The 20,281-nt window shown below is 34.9% G+C and overlaps 2 protein-coding genes across 2 annotated transcripts; both read left to right on the top strand.

Moving 5' to 3' along the window:
• Window positions 1-658: 658 nt before the first annotated feature.
• dcun1d1 (DCN1, defective in cullin neddylation 1, domain containing 1 (S. cerevisiae)) lies at window positions 659-5,589 on the top strand. Its single transcript, XM_065269298.1, has 7 exons — window positions 659-763; window positions 1,355-1,568; window positions 1,792-1,960; window positions 2,082-2,212; window positions 2,312-2,394; window positions 2,517-2,613; window positions 4,899-5,589. Exons 1-7 carry the CDS (start codon window positions 761-763, stop codon window positions 4,973-4,975), a joined length of 774 nt encoding a protein of 257 aa, XP_065125370.1. The 5' UTR covers window positions 659-760; the 3' UTR covers window positions 4,976-5,589.
• A 426-nt stretch (window positions 5,590-6,015) lies between these two features.
• Window positions 6,016-19,434, top strand: ccdc39 (coiled-coil domain 39 molecular ruler complex subunit). Its single transcript, XM_065269283.2, has 23 exons — window positions 6,016-6,520; window positions 6,592-6,711; window positions 6,949-7,095; window positions 7,275-7,433; window positions 8,833-8,925; window positions 9,011-9,139; window positions 9,424-9,615; window positions 9,884-9,987; window positions 10,314-10,446; window positions 10,995-11,189; window positions 11,285-11,449; window positions 11,596-11,733; window positions 11,875-12,083; window positions 12,499-12,622; window positions 13,176-13,335; window positions 14,180-14,286; window positions 15,081-15,221; window positions 16,324-16,503; window positions 16,741-16,829; window positions 16,971-17,896; window positions 18,039-18,125; window positions 18,231-18,322; window positions 18,444-19,434. The coding sequence occupies exons 1-20, from the start codon at window positions 6,431-6,433 to the stop codon at window positions 17,236-17,238; spliced, it is 2,943 nt and encodes a 980-aa protein (XP_065125355.1). The 5' UTR covers window positions 6,016-6,430; the 3' UTR covers window positions 17,239-17,896; window positions 18,039-18,125; window positions 18,231-18,322; window positions 18,444-19,434.
• The last annotated feature ends 847 nt before the right edge of the window (window positions 19,435-20,281 follow it).

The following is a 20,281-nucleotide window of genomic DNA, read 5'->3' as shown; positions in this document are numbered from 1 at the left end:
AGGTCTTTGAATTCTTGCCTGGCAGCCAAACCTTTCCGCACAGTTATGATCCATGCTCGTCGTCTCCCCTCATCTTTGGCAAACAAAATTTTTTTAAAGTTCAAAGCAATAAATAAATACAGACCGGAAGGTCACGGTTCAGGCACGTAACCGCAACACACGTGTGTGGGGACCATTTCCATGCTGCTGCATTTCTAACAAAAGCTTTGAAATAGCCTAAAAATATTTTGGAAGTATTGTGATAAATGACTAAGAAAATATTTTGATAAATGATGGTAAGCAAACATTGACGGTTCCCATTCAATTTCATCATATTTTTTATTCCTACTATGGAAGTCTGTGGTCACTATCTGCTGTGTGTTTACCGTTATTTCTCAAAATATCTTTCGTGTTCATCAAAAAAAAAGAAATTCATACAGGTTTAGAACAACATGAGGATGAGCAAATGATGAAAGAATTTTCATTTTAAAGTGAACTATCCCTTTAACAGAGATCTTGGTAAACTTAAGATTTTTGCAAAGTACATGTTCAGAAATTGACGAACAGTTAAAAAAAATACATATACAAAGTAACATTTTGAAACACAGTACAGTAGCATACATGTGTAAAAGATAGATCGTATGTTTAAAGTGTGTCTGTGTGCTTTCCCATCTAAACTGAGGCGCAATGGTGAACAGCTAAATGACACTGCGCATGAGCGGAAGTAGGCGCAGGACAGAGAGGGATAGCGGAAGAGGGAGGGAGTCTGGAAATCACAAACATGGTAAATGTAAAAAACAATTTTTATGTGATTTATGGCACAGACAAAAAAGCCAAAAGCCTTACAACAAAGTATATTTAGTTATTAGTTGAGCGACGACGAGATTCATTCAATTTTATTTTGCAGAATGGTTGGTTTATTGATAAAAACATTTGAACAGCTATTAAGAGCAGGTAGCTTTGAGGCTAGCGAGGTCAAAGTGTTAGTGAGCAGGACTGTCAAGTTCATGTTATAGTTAACAAGATTGAGTAATGAGACACTGTGATGCGTCAAGTGTTTCTTTACCGGTTACCAAACCGTATGGAGACACGGTAAAATGTTGCTGAAATCAGTTGAACACATCAGCAGTCCGTTTTGTAGAAGTGTTATATAACTTCTATAAAGCATTTTTTGAGTGCAAAGACGGAAGATAAGCTATTTACAGTGCATATGACACAGTGGTGTGTTTTGATAGCAATTGTGAATGTACACAAGGGCATTATTATGCTGTACTAGTGACTAAGTAAACATACTATTCTTTACATCTTAATACACACTATTAAGACCTACAATATCTTCACCAGCTTAATGATGCCTTCTTGCGTTTTCCCACAGAACAAGCTGAAATCCTCTCAGAAGGATAAAGTTCGCCAGTTCATGATCTTTACCCAGTCAAATGAGAAAACAGCACTGAATTGTTTGTCACAGAATGAATGGAAACTAGATGTTGCTACAGACAACTTTTTCCAAAACCCTGACCTCTACACACATAATCTAAGGGGAACATTAGATCGGAAGAAGTTAGAACAGCTCTACAATCGGTACAGAGGTATGGATTTTTGGATAACTTCTTTAGTCCCAGTGAACAGACAAACTAATGTATACCTCACCTTGTATGCTAAATGCATAATTAATGGTAAAGTGTATCTTGATCTTTGAATAGAAATGTATTATGAACATATTATTGCTATCCTATAACTTAGAATTTAACTTTCCATATTAAAAAAAAAAGAGTAGTGTCTTCCATTGCAATTTTATTTTTTATTATACAGACCCTCAAGACGATAACAAGATCGGTATAGATGGGATCCAACAGTTCTGTGATGACTTGGGACTTGATCCAGCCAGTGTAAGCGTACTACTAATCGCTTGGAAGTTTCGGGCTGCCACACAGTGCGAGTTTTCCAAACAAGAATTCATAGATGGAATGGCTGAGCAGGGGTAAAAAAATTCTGCTGTTTTTAACACTTACACTTAGATCTTGTCAGAGTTTTCTAAATATTTTTGCTCTATTGATTTGCATTCTGCAATGTTTTATACTTTGTTTAATATTTTTTAAAAGGTGTGACAGCATAGAAAAACTTAAAGCACAACTACCCAGGATGGAGCAGGAGTTAAGGGACCAAGGGAAATTTAAAGACTTCTATCAGTTCACATTCAACTTTGCTAAGAATCCAGGACAAAAGGGGTTAGGTATGTTGAGGTCACTCTCTTTGTATCGGGGAATTTTGTAATTTTTTTCTTCGGTTTGTTTTGTAGTTAGTTAACTGCCGTTGCTGTTTTTTCTACCAGACCTTGAAATGGCAATTGCATACTGGAATTTAATATTGGCTGGGCGTTTTAAATTTCTAGATCTATGGAACAAATTTTTATTGGTAAGTACTGATTATTCACAGTCGTAAGCAATATATAGCTTTAACTTTTTACACCTGTTAAAGGTAAGGTTTATATACTGTAAAACTGTAAGAAAATATTATGATTTATTCATGCATTGCAGGAGCATCATAAGCGATCAATACCCAAAGACACATGGAACCTATTGTTAGATTTCAGCACGATGATCACAGATGATATGTCAAACTACGATGAGGAAGGTTAGTTTCTCTTCCAAAAATCTTTCACTGTTTTATCTAGCGATGCACTGAAGTAAAAATCCTGGGCTGAAACTAAAGATAACCTTTCATTTAAAAAAGTTTTGTATAAATGGATTAATATTAGACTTTCTCATTTAATTTATTTAAAGAATCTCTAAAAGTGACATACAAAATTGGACAGAAATGTAATGTTTATTTAATTTACTTCTAAGCAACAATTAAGTTGAACAGCCAAGCATGAGTTACTGAAAGCTGTGCATCATCATTTACTGAAAGATGAACATTATCCACTACTGTATATTTAATAGCCTGTTGCATTTTTTGGGAGGGCTTTAGCTCAAAAAAAAAAAGCATGATCTTTGATGCTAAAGACACATAAAGCATTATCACGGGCTGTGGGCCATCATGCAGAACTTGTGTCATTTTGTATTTCCACACAGCTGTCATGATGGCACTTTGCTTTGGAGTGCTGTGATAATGGCTTAAAACTGACAGGAGCGGTGCAGCGCTATTTATTTTCAGTTTATGTTACCAGATGTTTTTTTTTCTTTACAGTAATGCAATTTTTGCAAATTGAAATTTTGGTCCATCTCGAATTTTATCAGATGTTACTGCATGCAGTCATTTTTTAATAAAATAATAATAAAACGTTTAATAATAATAAAACAACTGCAGAATAGACACTCTAAGAAAGGATGTGTTAATTTCTTTACACATCTTTTTGTTTTATGGTTTTAACACGTGTGATTTTAACACATTATGTATTTTTGTGTTGATTTCATGTTAAAATAAAATACAAGTTGTGACAATTGGGAGAATTAATTTACTGTGTTGTCCCTAAACTAACACAGATGTGTTGTTCTCAGAAGTATAATGTAAATTTATACTGTACTCTAACGTTAAGGCAACACTACGTAGTTTTTCAACCTTAAAGACAGGGCCCATAATCTCTGGAAGCCAATGTTGACATTTGAAATCACCTAAACAAACACGCCCCTACCCCAATAGAATCTGGACCTTCTGTTGATAGACCCGCCCCACACATAGGCAACAAAGACAACAATGTCTGTTAGTAGACACGCCCTTTACTGCTGGCTAAAAGTGTGTTTTGGTAGTTGGCCCGAATCTCTTTTCCAAAGCGTTTTTCAGATATCGTGCACTCTGCCTTTAAAATAGTGTCTCTAAAATTATTTCAGAACATGAGAAGCCTCCTAGTGGCCACAACCACCACGCTGTGTAAATTTCGGACATGTTTTCCAAACTATGTTTCTGCATTCACTGGTTCCATCAGCTTAGTCAACAAATTCACGTGTATTCACTTCTACAACAGCGGTATTAAAGGGGCGATGAATCGGCTGTTTTTATTGTTTTATATGGTTGTCTGACATCTACTTACCATGTTCGCATGGTTTTTACATTCAAAAACATCAAAAGCATTAAGTAATAGGCTATTTTGTACCCTAGTTTTAAAGCTGGCTCGAGAAATGCTCCATTTTGATGGACGGGCCACATTGAAGACATGGAAGTAAACTCACACTGCTATGATTGTATAGCTTCATTCCCCATCATTACATATGGGGAATTGTTTTGAAAACCTTAGATGTGGGCAAAAAAGCAGCAAAACACAATTAAGTTCGAGTCACAAAAGATTCTGGGTGCTAGAGATGATACACTTAAATAGCAATGCATATAGTGAAGTAGCAACAAATCTTCAAACCCGAGTACTCACCGAGTACTGCCTTTAATGACACTTCTAACAGACAATTGCGCTTATCAACCACACGGGGGAGCGTGAGCCAGTGTTACATAGTGTTGCTTTAAAGGCGAGGTGCATGATTTTTGAAAGACACTATGGAAAAGGGAGTCGGGCCGACTATCAAAACACACTTGTAGCCAATCAGCAGTAAGGGATGTGTCTACTAACCGACATCGTTGCCTGGGTTGCGTATATGTGGGGCGGGCTTATCAAAAGAAGGTCCAGATTCTATTAGGGTAGGGGTGTGTTTATTTAAGTGATTTCAAATATCAACATTAGCTTTTAGAGATTATGCACCCTGCCTTTAAGGGGAGCAATTACAGTAAAATATCATACTGCAACTACTGTTACAGCAAATATGTAGAGAGATTACAGATTTCACAGATAGGTCTAGCAAAACTAATGACTCTAGTAATATCGAAGGCTTTTTTTCCAAATGGCTTTGAGTAACTAAAAACTTTTGAGTTTTAAAAAGTTTTGCAAAAGTTCAATATGAATATGCCTTTAATGGTGTTATTTTTTTTCTCAGGTGCATGGCCAGTTCTTATTGATGACTTTGTGGAGTTTGCAAGGCCGTACATCGGCACCAAAAGTACAGCTGTATAATTGCATTCTTTCTGAGGGACATCTGAACCTCAGACAAAACACACATAGCTTCTGCTGGGCACAGAGGACTGAAGTGAGATCTACATTTGCCTTTTCTACAAGCCCTCAGGACTGAGACATTTATACAAACCAGAGACATTATAAAGGCATCTTTTCTCTTCAGTCGTCTAATGGTGGTTTGGGCTTTTTATCTTTTTGGTCGGTTTTTGTTTTCAAGTTCATGCAAGATCTGATTCATTCTCTGGGACGTCAGTATTCTCATTCAGATGAAGCAGTTTGACAAGAGCAAGCTGTCACAGATACTCTGACGTGTACAATGATGACACATTAATCCTTGTCCAGTGCTCAAATAGGAAATGTCAAAATTTTAATATTTTAATGCATTTATGGAAATCTGAGTCAGAGAATTTTGATTGTTCTCTCTTTTTTATGAAACAGTCAGGTTTTCTTTCTTTTTTTTTTGCTTTTTGTTTTATTGTGACAATATGTTATGTTTTCTGTTGATGTCCATACAGTGTGTTCACATTGCTCATTTGGTTTTGATCAAAATGGATAGGTCATATTAACTGAGAATATTATATTTTACAATCATAGAAATATTAATTTGAATATTACCTCATCTTTTCTTGATTAATGACTCCATTTGATGTATTGATATACTGGTTTTGCAGTCCATTCAGCACTTTGATAAGTAACATAATCAATACAATAAAATCAGGTTATAGTCGATGAATAAAGTCAGATGGCCGTGAAAATAAATTCAAGTGTAGTAATGGTTGTCAGTAAAGTTTGATTCATACAACACCCCCTTAAAGGGATAGTTCATCCAAAAATGATTTTTTTGAGTCATTTACTCACTCTCATGTTGTTACAAACCTGTATACATTTTCTTGTTCTGATGAACAAAGGAATATATTTTAAGAAATGTTTGTAACCAAACCATTCGTGGACCCATTTACTTTCATAGTATTATTTTTCCTACTATGAAAGTGAATGGTTTGGTTACACACAATCTTAAAATATCTTACTTTGTTCATCAGAACAAAAAATGTACACAGGTTTGTAACAACATGAGGGTGAGTAAATTGTGACAGAATTTTTTATTTTTGGGTGAACTATCCCTTTAATTAATTTACAATCCACCAAAAGTGTTCAACACAAAATAATCAGCAAATTAAAAAAAAATCTAAATTTTTTGTACTTCGTTGAACAATTCCTTTAATTGAACACAAACATGATTTTGATACTTCACGTTTCCTCTCCAAAATAGAGCTTTTGGAGCCATCTACCTGTAGGATAAAGCGCGTGTAAAAGGACGTAAACGTCGTTGCTAGGAAACGAACCGTGACAACATGGTTCACAAGCGGCGTTATTAGTGAATGTCTCGTACTCTCGCCGACCCGTTTGTTTTGTATTTTGTTTTATTTTAATGATAATTTCTAAAACAAAGCGAAAATGGCAGAAGCGGTGTTAGCTGAAGTGGACTGGGACGATGGTTTTGCCATTCCTGTAGCTAATGCAGAAAACAAAGCACTAGAGGAGGAGGTAAGTTCATATATGATAAATTACGTGGTGTTTACGTTGTGTGTGTCTAAATGTTGTCTTATTGCCCACAGCTTCGAAGAAAGCAAAAAGAACAAGTCAACCTTGAGAACAAACTGAATAAACACCGGGACATTATAAATGCGCTGACAGAACATCTAAAAAATTTAAGACAGGAGGTTTCTCACACTCAGGTATCGGTCTGCAAATATTATTTTTGCATTTTAAAGACGGGTTTATTTAAATCCCGGAATATTTCATATAGAGGTGTGTTCGACTTCTTACGGAGTTAAAGATTCACTCTCGCGATACTTTGATGTCATACGCTGATCAATATGCGCAGCGCTGCATGAAGTCAAATGCACCTTGTGGTCTTTTACTAAGTAAGGTTGCAAGTAAAATGTTTAAATGGAAAATTTTTATGTGTTCAGGCAGTGTGCAAAGCCAGAGAGAAAGAGACCGAATCCGAGTTGCATTTCAAGGCGCTGGCCAAGCGGGAGACAGGTCGCCTGAAGCAGAAGATCAAGAAGCTAGATGATGAACTGAAAGCCCTGAATGAGAAGAAAAACTCCAAAGAGGTTCCAGTTGTCTCTTACAATTTAACCATTTCATTTGCGCCAAGGACCAGATATTGAGAGTGACACAATAGGACAAGCACTGAGATGCATGTTCGCAACAAAGCAAACTATGAATGCTTTAATCGCAGATCTGCATATACAAAACAGCATTTGCCCTAAACTTGCAATCTTTTGCACAGAACAACATCTTCAAAGCCACTCAGAAGCTTGATGAATTAAAGAGTCAGCTCAGCTTGGACCAGCAGGCTTTGGATGCCTGGTTGCAGGAGTCAGCACACAAAGATGAGGACATCATGGCAATCATGAAGTATGCCAAGCAAGATGAAAGCAAGATTCGAGTAAGTTCATACAGGGTTCCCACGGGTCTTTGAAATCCTTGAAAGTTATCTGGGGGGGAAAAATTAAGGCCGTGGGAAGTTTTTGAAAATATACATACATAAATACAGGTCATTAAAAGTGCTTAAATCTATTTTATGCAAGAAGTTTTCTTAAAAAAAATCCATTCTGTGTGTAGTATATGATGGTATCATAAAAATTCTAGACTTTTAAGCACATGTGCTAAACTGTTCGCTTTAAATGCTTATATCTTCTGTACGCGAATGTTGATTCATACCAAAATGCTTTTTTGCATAGTTGTGTTTGACACATGAAAATGTCTCGGGTGACGTATGTAACTGTTGTTCCCTGAGAAGGGAACGCTGCGTTTCCCTTGCCATACTTCATGCGTCCCTGTAATGCCGTCTTTGGCAATATTTCAGATAGCGATATACTTCCTGGCTCCCACATCACCCTGTGTTTTTGTTGTTAAGCCTCACCATTGGTTGAATTCGATTACACATTCTGACACACTTACACTTGGAGGCGTCCCCAAAGTGTCACCACAGTGACGCAGCGCAAGTTCCCTCGAAAGGGAACTGTAACAATGTATCTTAAAAGGTAACATGATGGAACCTTGCTCTCACTTGAAATGTGTCTCCACATTTAGTCCTTGAATTTGAGGGTATTAGACCCGGAAAGTCCTAGAAAGGTCCTTGAATTTGAAGTTAACTAAGGTGTGGGAACCCTGTTCATAGTAATAGTTAGAAGTTGTGCGAGATGAAAATGTTCTGCATCGTTTCCGGGGGTATGGGGGCTGGTAACTCATCAATGATCAAAACTACCATAACCACACACATATTTGATTAATTAAAACATATGTACAGTTGACACTTCAATGCTCAAAACAAATCTATGTCCATTATGTGAGCAGTTGAAATTCTATTGGAAGTGGATGCTTTATTTTTCACATAATAACACAAATTGGCAAATTAAAGTGCCTGGGTAAATTTCACAAATCCTGTCAATGTGCATCATATTTTACCTAAATGCATAAGAAATTCTATTTGGCATAAAATGGAGCTTTTGGAATAATTTTTTCTATTGATATTAAAGGGATAGTTCACACTGAAAATGAAAATTCTGTCATTATTTATTTGTAATCAAGCAAGATGCAGGAGAACCATTGACTTCCATAGTAGGAAAGAAAACTTCGGCTATGGTGCTCAAAAATGGTACAAACATTGCCCAAAATATCTTCATTTGTGTTCAGCAGAACAAATTTTTAGGTTTGTAAAAACATGAGGATGAGTAAATTTTGACACAATCTTAATTTTTGAGTGAACTATCCCTTTAATTTCATGAATATAACACAAACTCAGCTTACTGGCCTGAGATAATATTTCCTTTCTTTTAAATCAGGAGTTAATGCTGAAGGTTGAGAAACTGACTGTTGAAGCCAACCAGAAGAGAAAGACCTTAGACAATGAAGTCACTGAGAGCGCTATGGCACAGGTCATACATTTCATTCACTTGTGTGAATACTTTAAAAATGCCAAAAATGTGGATTGAACTGACATACTTGTATTTTGGGATGTAGCTTGCTTTAGACAAGACAGTCCAGAGCTTTCGTCAAGCCCACACTGAAAGACAGGAGATGATCAGCCAGCTGGAGAACACCATTCAACAAATAAGAAGGAGAGACCAAGAGATACAAGAATGTGCAATGGTAACCAGAAGATGGCGCAGTAACTCTAAACATCCTAAAATCCACACATAAGCTTTGAACAAAAGTGTACATTTCATTTTAGAATATTACATTTATAGGAAGATTTCCTGACAGTATTCAAAATACAATTTATTGATAGTAGGTGGGTAGTTATTTAACCTCGTACCTTGTAAGTCTCTCATTTAATATTAAAGTTTTTGGAGAATTAAATTGCTTCCAGTGTACCAAACTTTATTGGTTACTTAAACCAGAAGATGGTTTTATTCAAATGTTAAATCTTCCAGTTGTTGGCGGAGGTGAACCAAATGATAAGGGAAAAGGACGATTTGATCAAGGAGAGGAAGGACTTCTTAAAGCGTGAGATGGAAAACAATAAGGAGCTGGAGAGGAAGATAGCCACAGCTGAACGTCAGGCAGTTCGACTTAAACAGCAGCTCCAGGAGGAAGAGAGTAACCAAAGGCGTCTTCAGGATGAGGTATCACCTGCAGCTTCTAACCCTACAATCTGCTTTATTTAAACTAATCAACAAGACAATTTTATTTGAATTGTGAGTCTAGTCTTAGGAAAGCCATGGTATGTCACAATAATGACCTTTGCTTATCGGTGTACCATGATAATACTAAAGATATAATAATTATTCAGAACCCTGTTAAGGGTGAGTTTTCTGTTTTTTTATTTTTTATGCTAATCAAAGGCAAACTATGTTTGTCTATAGTTGTCTAACATGTTATTTTTTCCTACAGCTACAGAGCCTGAAGGGAACTTTAGACCGAACTGCCAGAGATGTGGAGACAGCCAGATCTCAAATAACCAACATGAAAAAAGAGATTAAAGATAGATCAGCCAAGTAATAGCTTCTGTTTGTTTTTTTTTCTTCTTAAGATGTCAATCAATCAGTCAGTTATTTGGCATGGTTTTCCACAATTCTATACATGTATTGCCAATTCTGGCTTTTTTCTTTTTATTTCAGTTTTGTTTATTTTTTGTAAAATGTTTTGCTACCATCACTCTGCAAACATTAAGCATTACAGCTATTACAAATTATGGCCATAATAATTTAAATGCATGTTAGAACCATGGTGCCTAGTCTGGTCTAGTCATCCAAGGTCTTTTTGTGTCATGATCCCATTTTTATCTCTTTTCCCATTAATTTCCTAATTTTATTTGTTATAGAGTTGAAAAGGCAAAGCAGAATAATGCGGCTCTGCAGGAAAAGCTGCGACTAGTGACGGAGGCGGCGCTGAATGGGGAGGAGCAGGCAGCACAGATGGAGCAACTGCTTAAAGAACAAGAGCTCAGGATCAAAGTGAGTTTCAGTCTATTTCTTAGCATTTCACATTCGTGGAAAGACTTTGATATCAGTTTTCAGTTTACTCTTAATGCTTTGTTAATTTTAAAGGTACAATTAAAAGTCCCTTTGTGGTGAAAATCAAGTTTTTAATGTCTGTGTGGGGTTTTTAATGTGCTTGAATAAAAACCAGGTCCTCTCCAAATTCATCACTCAAAACCATTCTGAGCATTTTCTCATTAAAACTGCAGTTTACCGAAGGCCATTAAACGACCATTTGCTTTTGTCAATGTGTTCCCTGAACGAATCAGGTAGTCTGAGTTGGTGTGATTTGGGGAAGTTTGCGTAGTCATTGATTATAAATATATTATGTGTGTTACATAATATTACATTTAAACTATTCTAAAAAGGCATAAAGGAAAAAAATCAGATTTTTTTAAATATGTCATTTTGATGACCAAAGATGATTTTTAGCGGTTAAATTATTAACTACAGTGGGAATGATAAAGCTTGCGAGTGTCACCAAACACTTTCATTTTTTAATAGTTTTTTGCTTGTGTATGTAGGAGATCGATGCTCAGCTGCTGCGAAAAAGAGAAATCATGTTAAGGGAGAGTAAGGAACTGCAGGAGCTTCGTGCTAAAGAGAAGAACGCCGTGGCTGAAATCCAAGGCACACGGGCCACTATCTCAAACCTGTCAGGCAAAATTCGCAAACTGAGCCAGAACTCCTTGAAACAACAAAACATTATCTTCAACCAGGCAAGATAATAGTTAAAGACGGTAACACTAGTTTAATAACAATGCTAGTTAGATGGTTGTTTTTTAAAGTTAAGATTTGGTGTTATTTGTCCCAGGATTTTCAGATCCAGATGCTAGAGAGGAAAATGGCCCGTTTACAGGGGCGGGTGAACACTGAGGAGAAGGCGGCTCTGGAGAAGAAGGTTTCAGATCTATCCGAAGTCCTTGAGGAGAAGAAGAAAACTGCTGCAAACCTCACCAAACAGCTGAAGAAACAACAAGTGAGACCGTGTTTGACTATCTACCCATAAAACTTTAATGTCTGCCAACTCTTCTTAGGTCTGGAGAAAGAGCAGCTTGTAGATAACATAAATGAAAATTATGGAAGAAATGTCAGTGGTTTGTAATGGCATTTGTCTATTGCCAGGATGATATTCGTTGTGTTAAAAAAGAGACTGAAAAAACTGAAAAAGAGAAGAAAGATCTGACCTCCAGGATCCAGGAAGTGCAGCTTTATATTGACGTCTCTGAGAAAGAGCAAAAGAAACTCAGGCACAAAAAACAGGTGAGCAACTTAATTATCCATCACTGACAAAGATCTGTGTGTCATCCCTGTGTCAGCAAAATTCCTCAGAAGCTTTGCAGATTAATGCACGATTCATTTCAAACAAACCTTTATAATACCTGTGTACGTGTCCTCCGTTAGGAAAGCATGGTGGAGAAAGACCTGCTGAAGATGGAGGTACAGCATATGAGAGATCTGTTGTATAACCAAGCAGACGGAGCACTGAGTCTGGAGAAGAGACGTCTGCAAGTGCAGACAGCCATGAAGGAGAGAGAAGAGGAGATCAATGTGCATAGAGATATGATCAATAAACAGATCAAATTCACGGAGCAGGATAGGCAAAGGCTCAGGTACAGTTTGCCCTTTAAAATTGAAAGCAGTTGGGTTGGTAACTAACTATTAAAAGGATTACTTGTGTCAGCATCCAAAAATATGTTTTGACACAGGTCATTTAGAATATCAGTTTAATTTGCTTTATAAACAGTGGCGGCTGGTGACTTGTCTTCCGAGGGGTGCAAATTTAAAAAATGTGTTCGGAGTGTCTTGTGTTGCATGTCATGTCAAGTCAAAATATGTGTTTTTTGCATCATGTGAACCATGTGAATCATGCGTATTGTCATAATATATGCCTTCTGCACGCTTGTCGAAAGGATTTATGATAAAAGAGATGCTCACGTTCATATGCATACGTCATCAATAAGAGTTTATATATCCTGTTATATCCTGTTACATATATTTCACTTCTATGCTGATGAATGGCCTTAGTGTTGAACTCCACGAGAGACTGTCCAAAATCGACAAGCTGAAGAGCAGGTATGAGATCCTCACTTTTTCCATGGCACCACCAGATGGAGAGGAAGAGAAGTCACAGGCCTACTTCATCATAAAGGTATTGTGCTGTTTTTCTTTAATGCCCTTTTATGCTTTACATCTTTTTATTTTATAGCGATGAGACAAGAAATTCTCTCAAATGCTGAAATCTTTGTCACGTTTTAGTTAATGTTTAGTTAATAAACATTTGTGCATTTTAAGAAGAGTTTTGCTTACTGATTTTTTTTCTCTTTGCCTTCAATTCTGGAGCTTATGTTTTTAAAGTCAACTACTGGTCTAAACTAATTCTCATCACCCAATCTGAAGATGATTATGTGCGTCACAATATGGGAGACCAAACCTGCAATAATTAAAATAAAATAGTAATTGAGAAATAAATGAACAAATGACTTAATTAAATACTAATAATTTTGTACAGGTTTAAATATTCCATATGTGATGCTTGGCTATAAAAACGTTTTGCATCCTGTAAATGTGGGGATACATTTAAAAAGTTTACTTTAAATATTATGCAAATATAAATGTAGTTAACTATTTTTACAGTCATTTAATACCAACATCAGAATTAACAGTCAATTATAATATCTAAGCAACTCTTGACATTTCTCAAGGCGGCGCAGGAAAAGGAGGAACTCCAGCGTCAGGGTGATGATCTGGATGCTAAAATCTGCAAGAAGGAGAAAGAGATCAAAGCTTTGGAGAACACTCTTGAAGTTGTCAATATTCGCAATACAACCTACCGCAAAGCACAAAGCAAAGTCAAAGAGTCCAGTATGTACATTTAGACATACTATTCATAAGTAACACTGCGCTTTTATTCAGATTAAAGTATTGGGTGGATTTTGGTAGAGTATTTCACTCTTGTTTAGTGAGTCTACATCTTTTTGTTTAAGCACTTCTGGGTTCACAATGTTATGCTGATCAGTATATAGATTCTAATAGTTTATTTAATATTGAATAAACTACATATACAGTGTACTGTATATATGAAGAGTTTCGTTGCAAAACGAGATAAATCCATTTTTTTACGTTTTTGTCAAAACATGTTTATTATTATGTTATCATCTTATTATTTTGTTTTATGGTGCTACTTAGGTGTATTTTTAAAGTTATGAAGGTTTAAATCAAAACAAACCAACTGCAGTTGAATTGATATTAATTGGAATGCACAACCAAAAAATGAGGTTATTCGTTTTGCAACGAAACTCTTCATATGTAATCTGGTTTAACCATGTCTGTAAGTGAACATTGCATAGGTGCTGTATAATTGAGCATAAGGATTCTTGTGTCATTCACACAAACATATGGACTATAGACCATTTCGAACACTGGTCCAGAAACACTTCCTGTTTCAGTTTGTGACGTTTTTTTTATTTCACATATATCATTATCTTTAAGATGTCTGTTTAACTTTTTGATGTAGTTCTATATGTTCTGTTAGTTGTATTTTTCCCAACATTTATCTACCGGTAGTGTTAAAAAAACTGAAACAGAAAGTGCTTCTGGACCAGTGTTGTTTACATCTTGTGAAATGGTCTATAGCAGTGCATATAAACAAACACAGTATAATTTAGTCAAATTCTTTTAGTGAATTTATACATATATCTTTCTGAAGGTCCAGAGCACCAGGAGAAACTAAAGCTGGAGGAAGAGAGACGTGCTGCTGAGGAGAAATACAAGCACAAGAAACGACAAATCCAAGAACTACAGGAAGACATTGAAGTAAATATTTCTGTGCATTTCCACCCAAACACCACTAACAGATTGCTTGAGCTGAAACATAATGTTAGAAATAAAGAAATATTCTAATATTCTAATAAGAAATAAAATATTCAATGGTCAAGGTCATAACCACCATTGAACACTTTTTAAATAGATATTACAATTGTGTATAAGTCTAATGGGGTGTACACACCAAATGCGAATTCCAAGGTTTGATTACGAGTAGATTACATAAATAGTCAAAGACTCAAATTTGCGTCATTCGCACCGCCTTGCAAAAACATTTAAATTAAACGATAAATTCGCATGACATGAAGTTAAATCCCGCGAGTAATCTAGAGTGAGGAACGCGATGCTTCGCGTTCTGTGTGTACGAAGCATAATAGGCAGTACACACCAGACGCAAATTCAACGATTTGCGTGAGTAGATTTTTCATGCAGAACGTCCCAAACGTGTCTTCACACAAATGGAAAATATTCAATATTCATGGCAATTGCGCCGCATGATTTTGCGTCTATTCGCTCGATTTTGTATGTAATCTACTCACACAAGTTGTTGAATATGCATTTGGTGTGTACGCCCCATAAGTACCTACACAAAATATAGTTCATGTGATCATACAAATCAAACAATCACACAAAAAACAAGCTAATATTTCCTTTTGTCAATATGACTATGAATTGTACAGTATTTGGTTTGGTTTTCTTATTAGTTCATCTTAGCAACCCACCAGTTAAGATCTACTTGATTAGGTGGTAGAATTTTTTTTTTATATTTGTGTTTTATATTTTAGGGCATGTCTAGTACACTTGAGACTCTTCTTCAGGAGGAAGCAGTCCAGAATGAAACTAATGAAAACATCCAAGCACAAGTCTATTCTCTGAAAAAAGACATCATCTCTCAAGAGGAGAAATTGAATAGAGCTGTAAAACAGGTGAAACATTGTCCAGTACAATACCTACCACTCTCTTCGTTTGAAGGAAAAAAATCCTACATTTTTTTTCAAACAATTTGCTTTTTTATCATATTGACTCTAGGGGAGAGTGGGGTCATGGGATATTGGGTAAGATGGGAGACACATCATTGACATGATATAATTTAGAATACAAGTAATTTGACAAAAGATTAGCTATTCTTAAAACATTTTTTGCTAAAAAAGGTAGCTGTGGGATAAGTTTGATAACATGTTTTTTGGGGTAAACTGTGCCAGTGGCTTAACCCTCTGGGGTCCGACCATTTTGGGACACTGTTAGAGGTTCTGACATGCTCTTACATTTGGTCTTTTTTCAGTTGCTTTAAAACATAATAATGGGAAGTGTCTCATTCAGCACAAACTGGGCTAAAATAGTATATGAGCTACATGTATGTACATGTTTGTATTTTTGAGAGAAAAATGTTTATGCTTGGTTTTTAAAAAAGCTAAATTTTTAAGTCACTGATATAAGTCCACAAAAACCATACTAAACATGTTTTAACAAGACTTTTCTAAACAGAATCTAGTAGTCTAGAGTTTTTTCTTTAAAATGATGTGAAAATCATCCTGCCTACTCCTTCACATAAAACAATATATTGATTTAGAAATTGTAAGACACTTTTTGTTTAGAGGGGCTGTATGCGAGAAGGATTGATTGACAGCTAGCAAACAAAGGCTTGCATAATGAGCTGCATAATGAGGCAGACGGAACTACAGTAAAGAATGTGAGGACAAATGTATACATGTTTGTTTGAGGTTTATTAAGAAGTTAACAATCAAAATAGAAATTTTCATTTTCAGTTTATTTGGAAACAAACCAATTAATAGTGATAGTAAGCTTTTCCTCCAAATGCAGAAAATACTTTTACAAAACTAGACACTTAATCTAATTTCATCGGATTACAGACATCTTGGTGTATAAATAGTAGGCATATAAATTTTCGTATGAGAGGTTACATTATAAACAGGCCCATATCATTTCTTTTTGGCTTTTGCTACCAATATTATATTAGAAAATATTATAATACTATTTTCATAATCACATTCTGTTGTTGTTTTACAGTGTGAAAAATATACCAAAGAAATTCGGTCTGCTAAAAAGACCAAAGAGAAGACGTTTGAAGAACGTGACATAGAGCTACGTCAACTTAAAGAATTAAATAAAAACGTAAATACGATGCTCCTGCAAATCATGGAAGAAAATCCTGACCTGTCATCACTGTTACAGATGCATTTCATGCAGGTACAGCTTGACATGATGAAAAAATGCTCACTGTGCTCTTAAAATAATGATCTGATCTTCATCTAAGTCAAGTATATTGAAAAAAATAATGTGTCTAAAAAGTAACTATACTAAAAAATTCTGATATTTCATGTCTTTATTGAGAACAACCAAAAAAACTCATAGTGCTTATGGAAAAATATGTGAACCCTTGAGTTAAAAAAAGCTAATTGGAGTGAGGTTTTTTTCTTTTCCAAGGCTGATCTGTCACTGCCCTCACCTGCCTCTACCCCATCCAGTCGCCTAAGCTCAAAGGGCAGCTCAGCACGGAGTTCTGCTTCACTTCGGTAAATACATTCCTTTAATGTTTACCTATTCAAGCTTTCGCCAATAAATTAAGATTCCACATTTCCAACAATGTTATTCAATACATTCATTTCAAGTAAAAAGTCCCTTTAAACTTTTGCCAAATGTTGCACATGTATCAGATCCTCAGATCAGTCGGCTAACAGCAGCCCCAGAAGCCAATCTGGCACATCTTCTCCTGTGAAGGTAGTGGATCTGAGCTTGGGTCTCTCTGTCAAGTCCCCACAAGGATCTCGACCGGCCAGCAGTGGAAGCAGCAGCAGAAGCCAATCTGGCGCATCTGTGAAGGTAGTGGATCTGGGCTTGGGTTTATCTGTCAAGTCCCCACAAGGATCTCGTCCGACCAGCAGTGGAAGCAGCAGCAAGGGCAAAAGACCTTCAGATTCATAGCACCTCTTTAAGTGAACAAGTTCACTAACAAGTCTTGTTCTTAGACTGAATGTAACTGAATGTCTAATTTATTTAATAATAAAAAAATTATCTTGAATTAGACTTTGTTTATGGTATTTGCTCACACTTTCAAGGAGCTTTACTGTACATTGTAAGACATTGACTATAAACAGAAGGTTCTGTTTGTTGACCCGTTACCACTTCCAAGAATGAAAACGAAATTAAAAAATGTTTTTCTTTCTGTTCAATTGGAATTTTAACTCAACCTTGATGATTTGTGATTTTCAATGCTTAATGTCATTGTATGCATTTCTACTTAGATGTATAATCTGGTAAAGGTGACAATTTTTTTAACATTATAGTTTGCGCAGTAAAACCCTACTTCCATGAAATGCTTTGATCCCTGGAGAATCAGTTACAAGAAACTAGAGAAATACTACTGTCTGAGGGCTATTGTGTTTGGGTTGGTAGCGCTAGGGTGTGTCAAGTCTCCCAGGAAACCCATGAGTCTGTAACGCCCCCATACAGCATATAAACCTGGTGTGTCGCAGATTGTCTTTTCATGAACATACATCTTCAGAACAGATCGTTTAGAGGACATCTGAGAAAATGTTTCACTATATCCTGTTTGTTGGATTTCTTTGTTTTTCAAACACTGGTAAGTGATTTTTGAAGCTCAAATTGTCAGTAAAAGTATTAAAATACTTTGATAACAGATCATTTTGCAACATTAATATTCTAGTGTGGCTGATAAATTGAACTGGTCAGTAACTAATGTCTTTGTTTAATGTCACTCGTAGCAATTACTATCACAAAAGCAAGTACGACCGCTGGTATGATGACCTCAAACAACAACAACACCATCAGTTTGACAACTCCATCAACTGGTATAGTGAAAGTCATATTTGGCTTATACAAAATCTTTTAACCTGTTGGTGTAAACTTGGTATATAATGATTATTGTAACAACTCAAATATCTTTTTTTTAACAGGTCGTCCAGGAATTGCTTTTTATAGAATAGCAGCCGTATCTTCAGTTGATCTGTCTATGAATTCGCCTGAGATTCAGGTCCTTGTGCAACAGGTAAATTAAGTTAGCTTATATAATATAATATAAATATATGTATACACATTATATGCCAGGAATATTTAGGTTAATTCACTGTTAAGATGTATAGGTTTAATATGTTTATATGTGATTTTAGATTGAGACTTTCATACCTGATGAATACAAAGCAACGACTAACATCACTGTGAGAAGCATCCAAAAAATGCCCAGTACCACTTAATGTTTAAATGTTATTTTACTTGTAATGTTTTAACCTTTTACACTCTAAAAAGTAAAAGTTGGATTAACTTAAAAAGTTACTTTAAATGGTATTCTTAAAAATAAGAAAAAAACTGTACATTGAAAAAAGCTTCTTTTTTTGATTTAATTGAAGTTATTTTTCAATCTTTTTTCACTTTAATTGGTAAAAAACACTTAAAAAAAGATTTGTCAAGTTAAAATTTTCACTTTAGGTGAGAAAATTTAAAGTAATTTGTTTAAGTAGATCAAACTTTTACATTTTACAAATTGCATATTTGCAATTAAACTGTTTTCACCGAGATGAAGTACATTTTCTGTGTCTTTTCCCTGCTTTTATTTATGTAAAGCTGCTTTGAAACAATTGAACAAATTTAAATATAAAAATTGAATTGAATTGAATACTGATTGGTGATTTTCAAACTAGGGGAATTTGTCGATCAACTCAGGGTTGCTGGGATAATAGTTTTAATCACTTTTATTGTGTCTTTATTATTTCAAAAGTACATTTTCCATATATATTGTACATTTGTCCCTCGTCCAGAGGCAGTTGTATCATCACTGTAAAAAGTGTTTCTGTGTCTTAGTAGATTTAACAAAAATAAAATAAGTAAACTGTATTAAAATTTTGAATTCTTGATTTTTTTTATCTAAATAGGAGTTAAAATAACATAAAATGTGAATCATTTGAGAAATTTAAATGAACACATTATTGAGTACATTTTACTTTATTTTATCATGTATCATCCACTTAAATTTGTAAGAAGCAAATGTATTTAATAATTTTGTGTTGAAACTACATGAATGATTTTATTAATTTGAAATTAAACTCTTTTTAGTTAAAAATACATAAAATAGTAAGACTTGTTCGTGTTTAATGTTTATTTATCTTCGAGATTTAGAAGAGTTTATGTTTCTTATTTGAATTTTATAGTTATCATTGTTCAGAAGAGTGGTGTATAGACTGGTTGAATAAATGTTATTGTCTTCAATCTATCTTCCCATCTTTTGTCTTCAATTGAATTTGTAATTGTTATTGACAACATATGTTTATGTAAAGTTAATCGCTGTAGTGGTTAGAATAGAGACATTTAGATTTCTTTTCTAAGGTTATAGCAAGGATTCAATTAAAATGTTTATTCACATTACTAAGAAAATAAAGTTCATAAAACCTAATTAAAATGAGTACAGGTTACTTGTAGCAACCCATAAATAAGCTGTACCAAGAAAAGTAGCTTTATCTGACTAGTACTAGTAATTTTAATTTACTCAATTATATTTTGTTGCGTTTGTATTAAGCAACTGTGTAATGTTTATTGTACTTAAAAAAGACTGCAAGTTAACTCGACTTTAAACATCCAATGCAGCCACTTGCCATAATTTTATAAGTAAGATAGGCATTACTTTTTACAGTGCATTTCATAATAAATTTATTAATTACCATACAAGTAACCCTTTGTTTGGTAACGAATACATTTTAAAACAAAGTTTACCTAAATGCATTTTTTTTCCAAAATAAACTGTCACAATTACTATTTCATACAATGTCAGAAAAAAATCACACATCCACTGGAAAATTGCTGTTCTAGGACATGTAAAATGTAAATATTTTAAAGGAGTTATTTAAGATTTCAAAAGAATACTTAACACATTAATTCATTGTTAATTAATGCATTAACTAACAACTAAAAATAGGTTGTGCTTGATAATGATTCTTCAATAGTTTATTATTAGTAT

This window comes from Paramisgurnus dabryanus, chromosome 6 (genome assembly GCF_030506205.2).
Source record: "Paramisgurnus dabryanus chromosome 6, PD_genome_1.1, whole genome shotgun sequence".
NCBI lineage: Eukaryota > Metazoa > Chordata > Actinopteri > Cypriniformes > Cobitidae > Paramisgurnus > Paramisgurnus dabryanus.
This window is presented reverse-complemented; position numbering and strand designations above follow the sequence as displayed.

Coding starts and splice junctions, on each gene's coding strand:
- dcun1d1 (XM_065269298.1), top strand. Junction 1,569..1,791: donor GCTCTACAATCGGTACAGAG/GTATGGATTTTT, acceptor TTTATTATACAG/ACCCTCAAGACGATAACAAG. Junction 2,614..4,898: donor GTCAAACTACGATGAGGAAG/GTTAGTTTCTCT, acceptor TTTTTTTCTCAG/GTGCATGGCCAGTTCTTATT.
- ccdc39 (XM_065269283.2), top strand. CDS start 6,431: ATGGCAGAAGCGGTGTTAGCTGAAGTGGACTGGGACGATGGTTTTGCC. Junction 6,521..6,591: donor ACAAAGCACTAGAGGAGGAG/GTAAGTTCATAT, acceptor TATTGCCCACAG/CTTCGAAGAAAGCAAAAAGA. Junction 7,434..8,832: donor AAGATGAAAGCAAGATTCGA/GTAAGTTCATAC, acceptor CTTTTAAATCAG/GAGTTAATGCTGAAGGTTGA.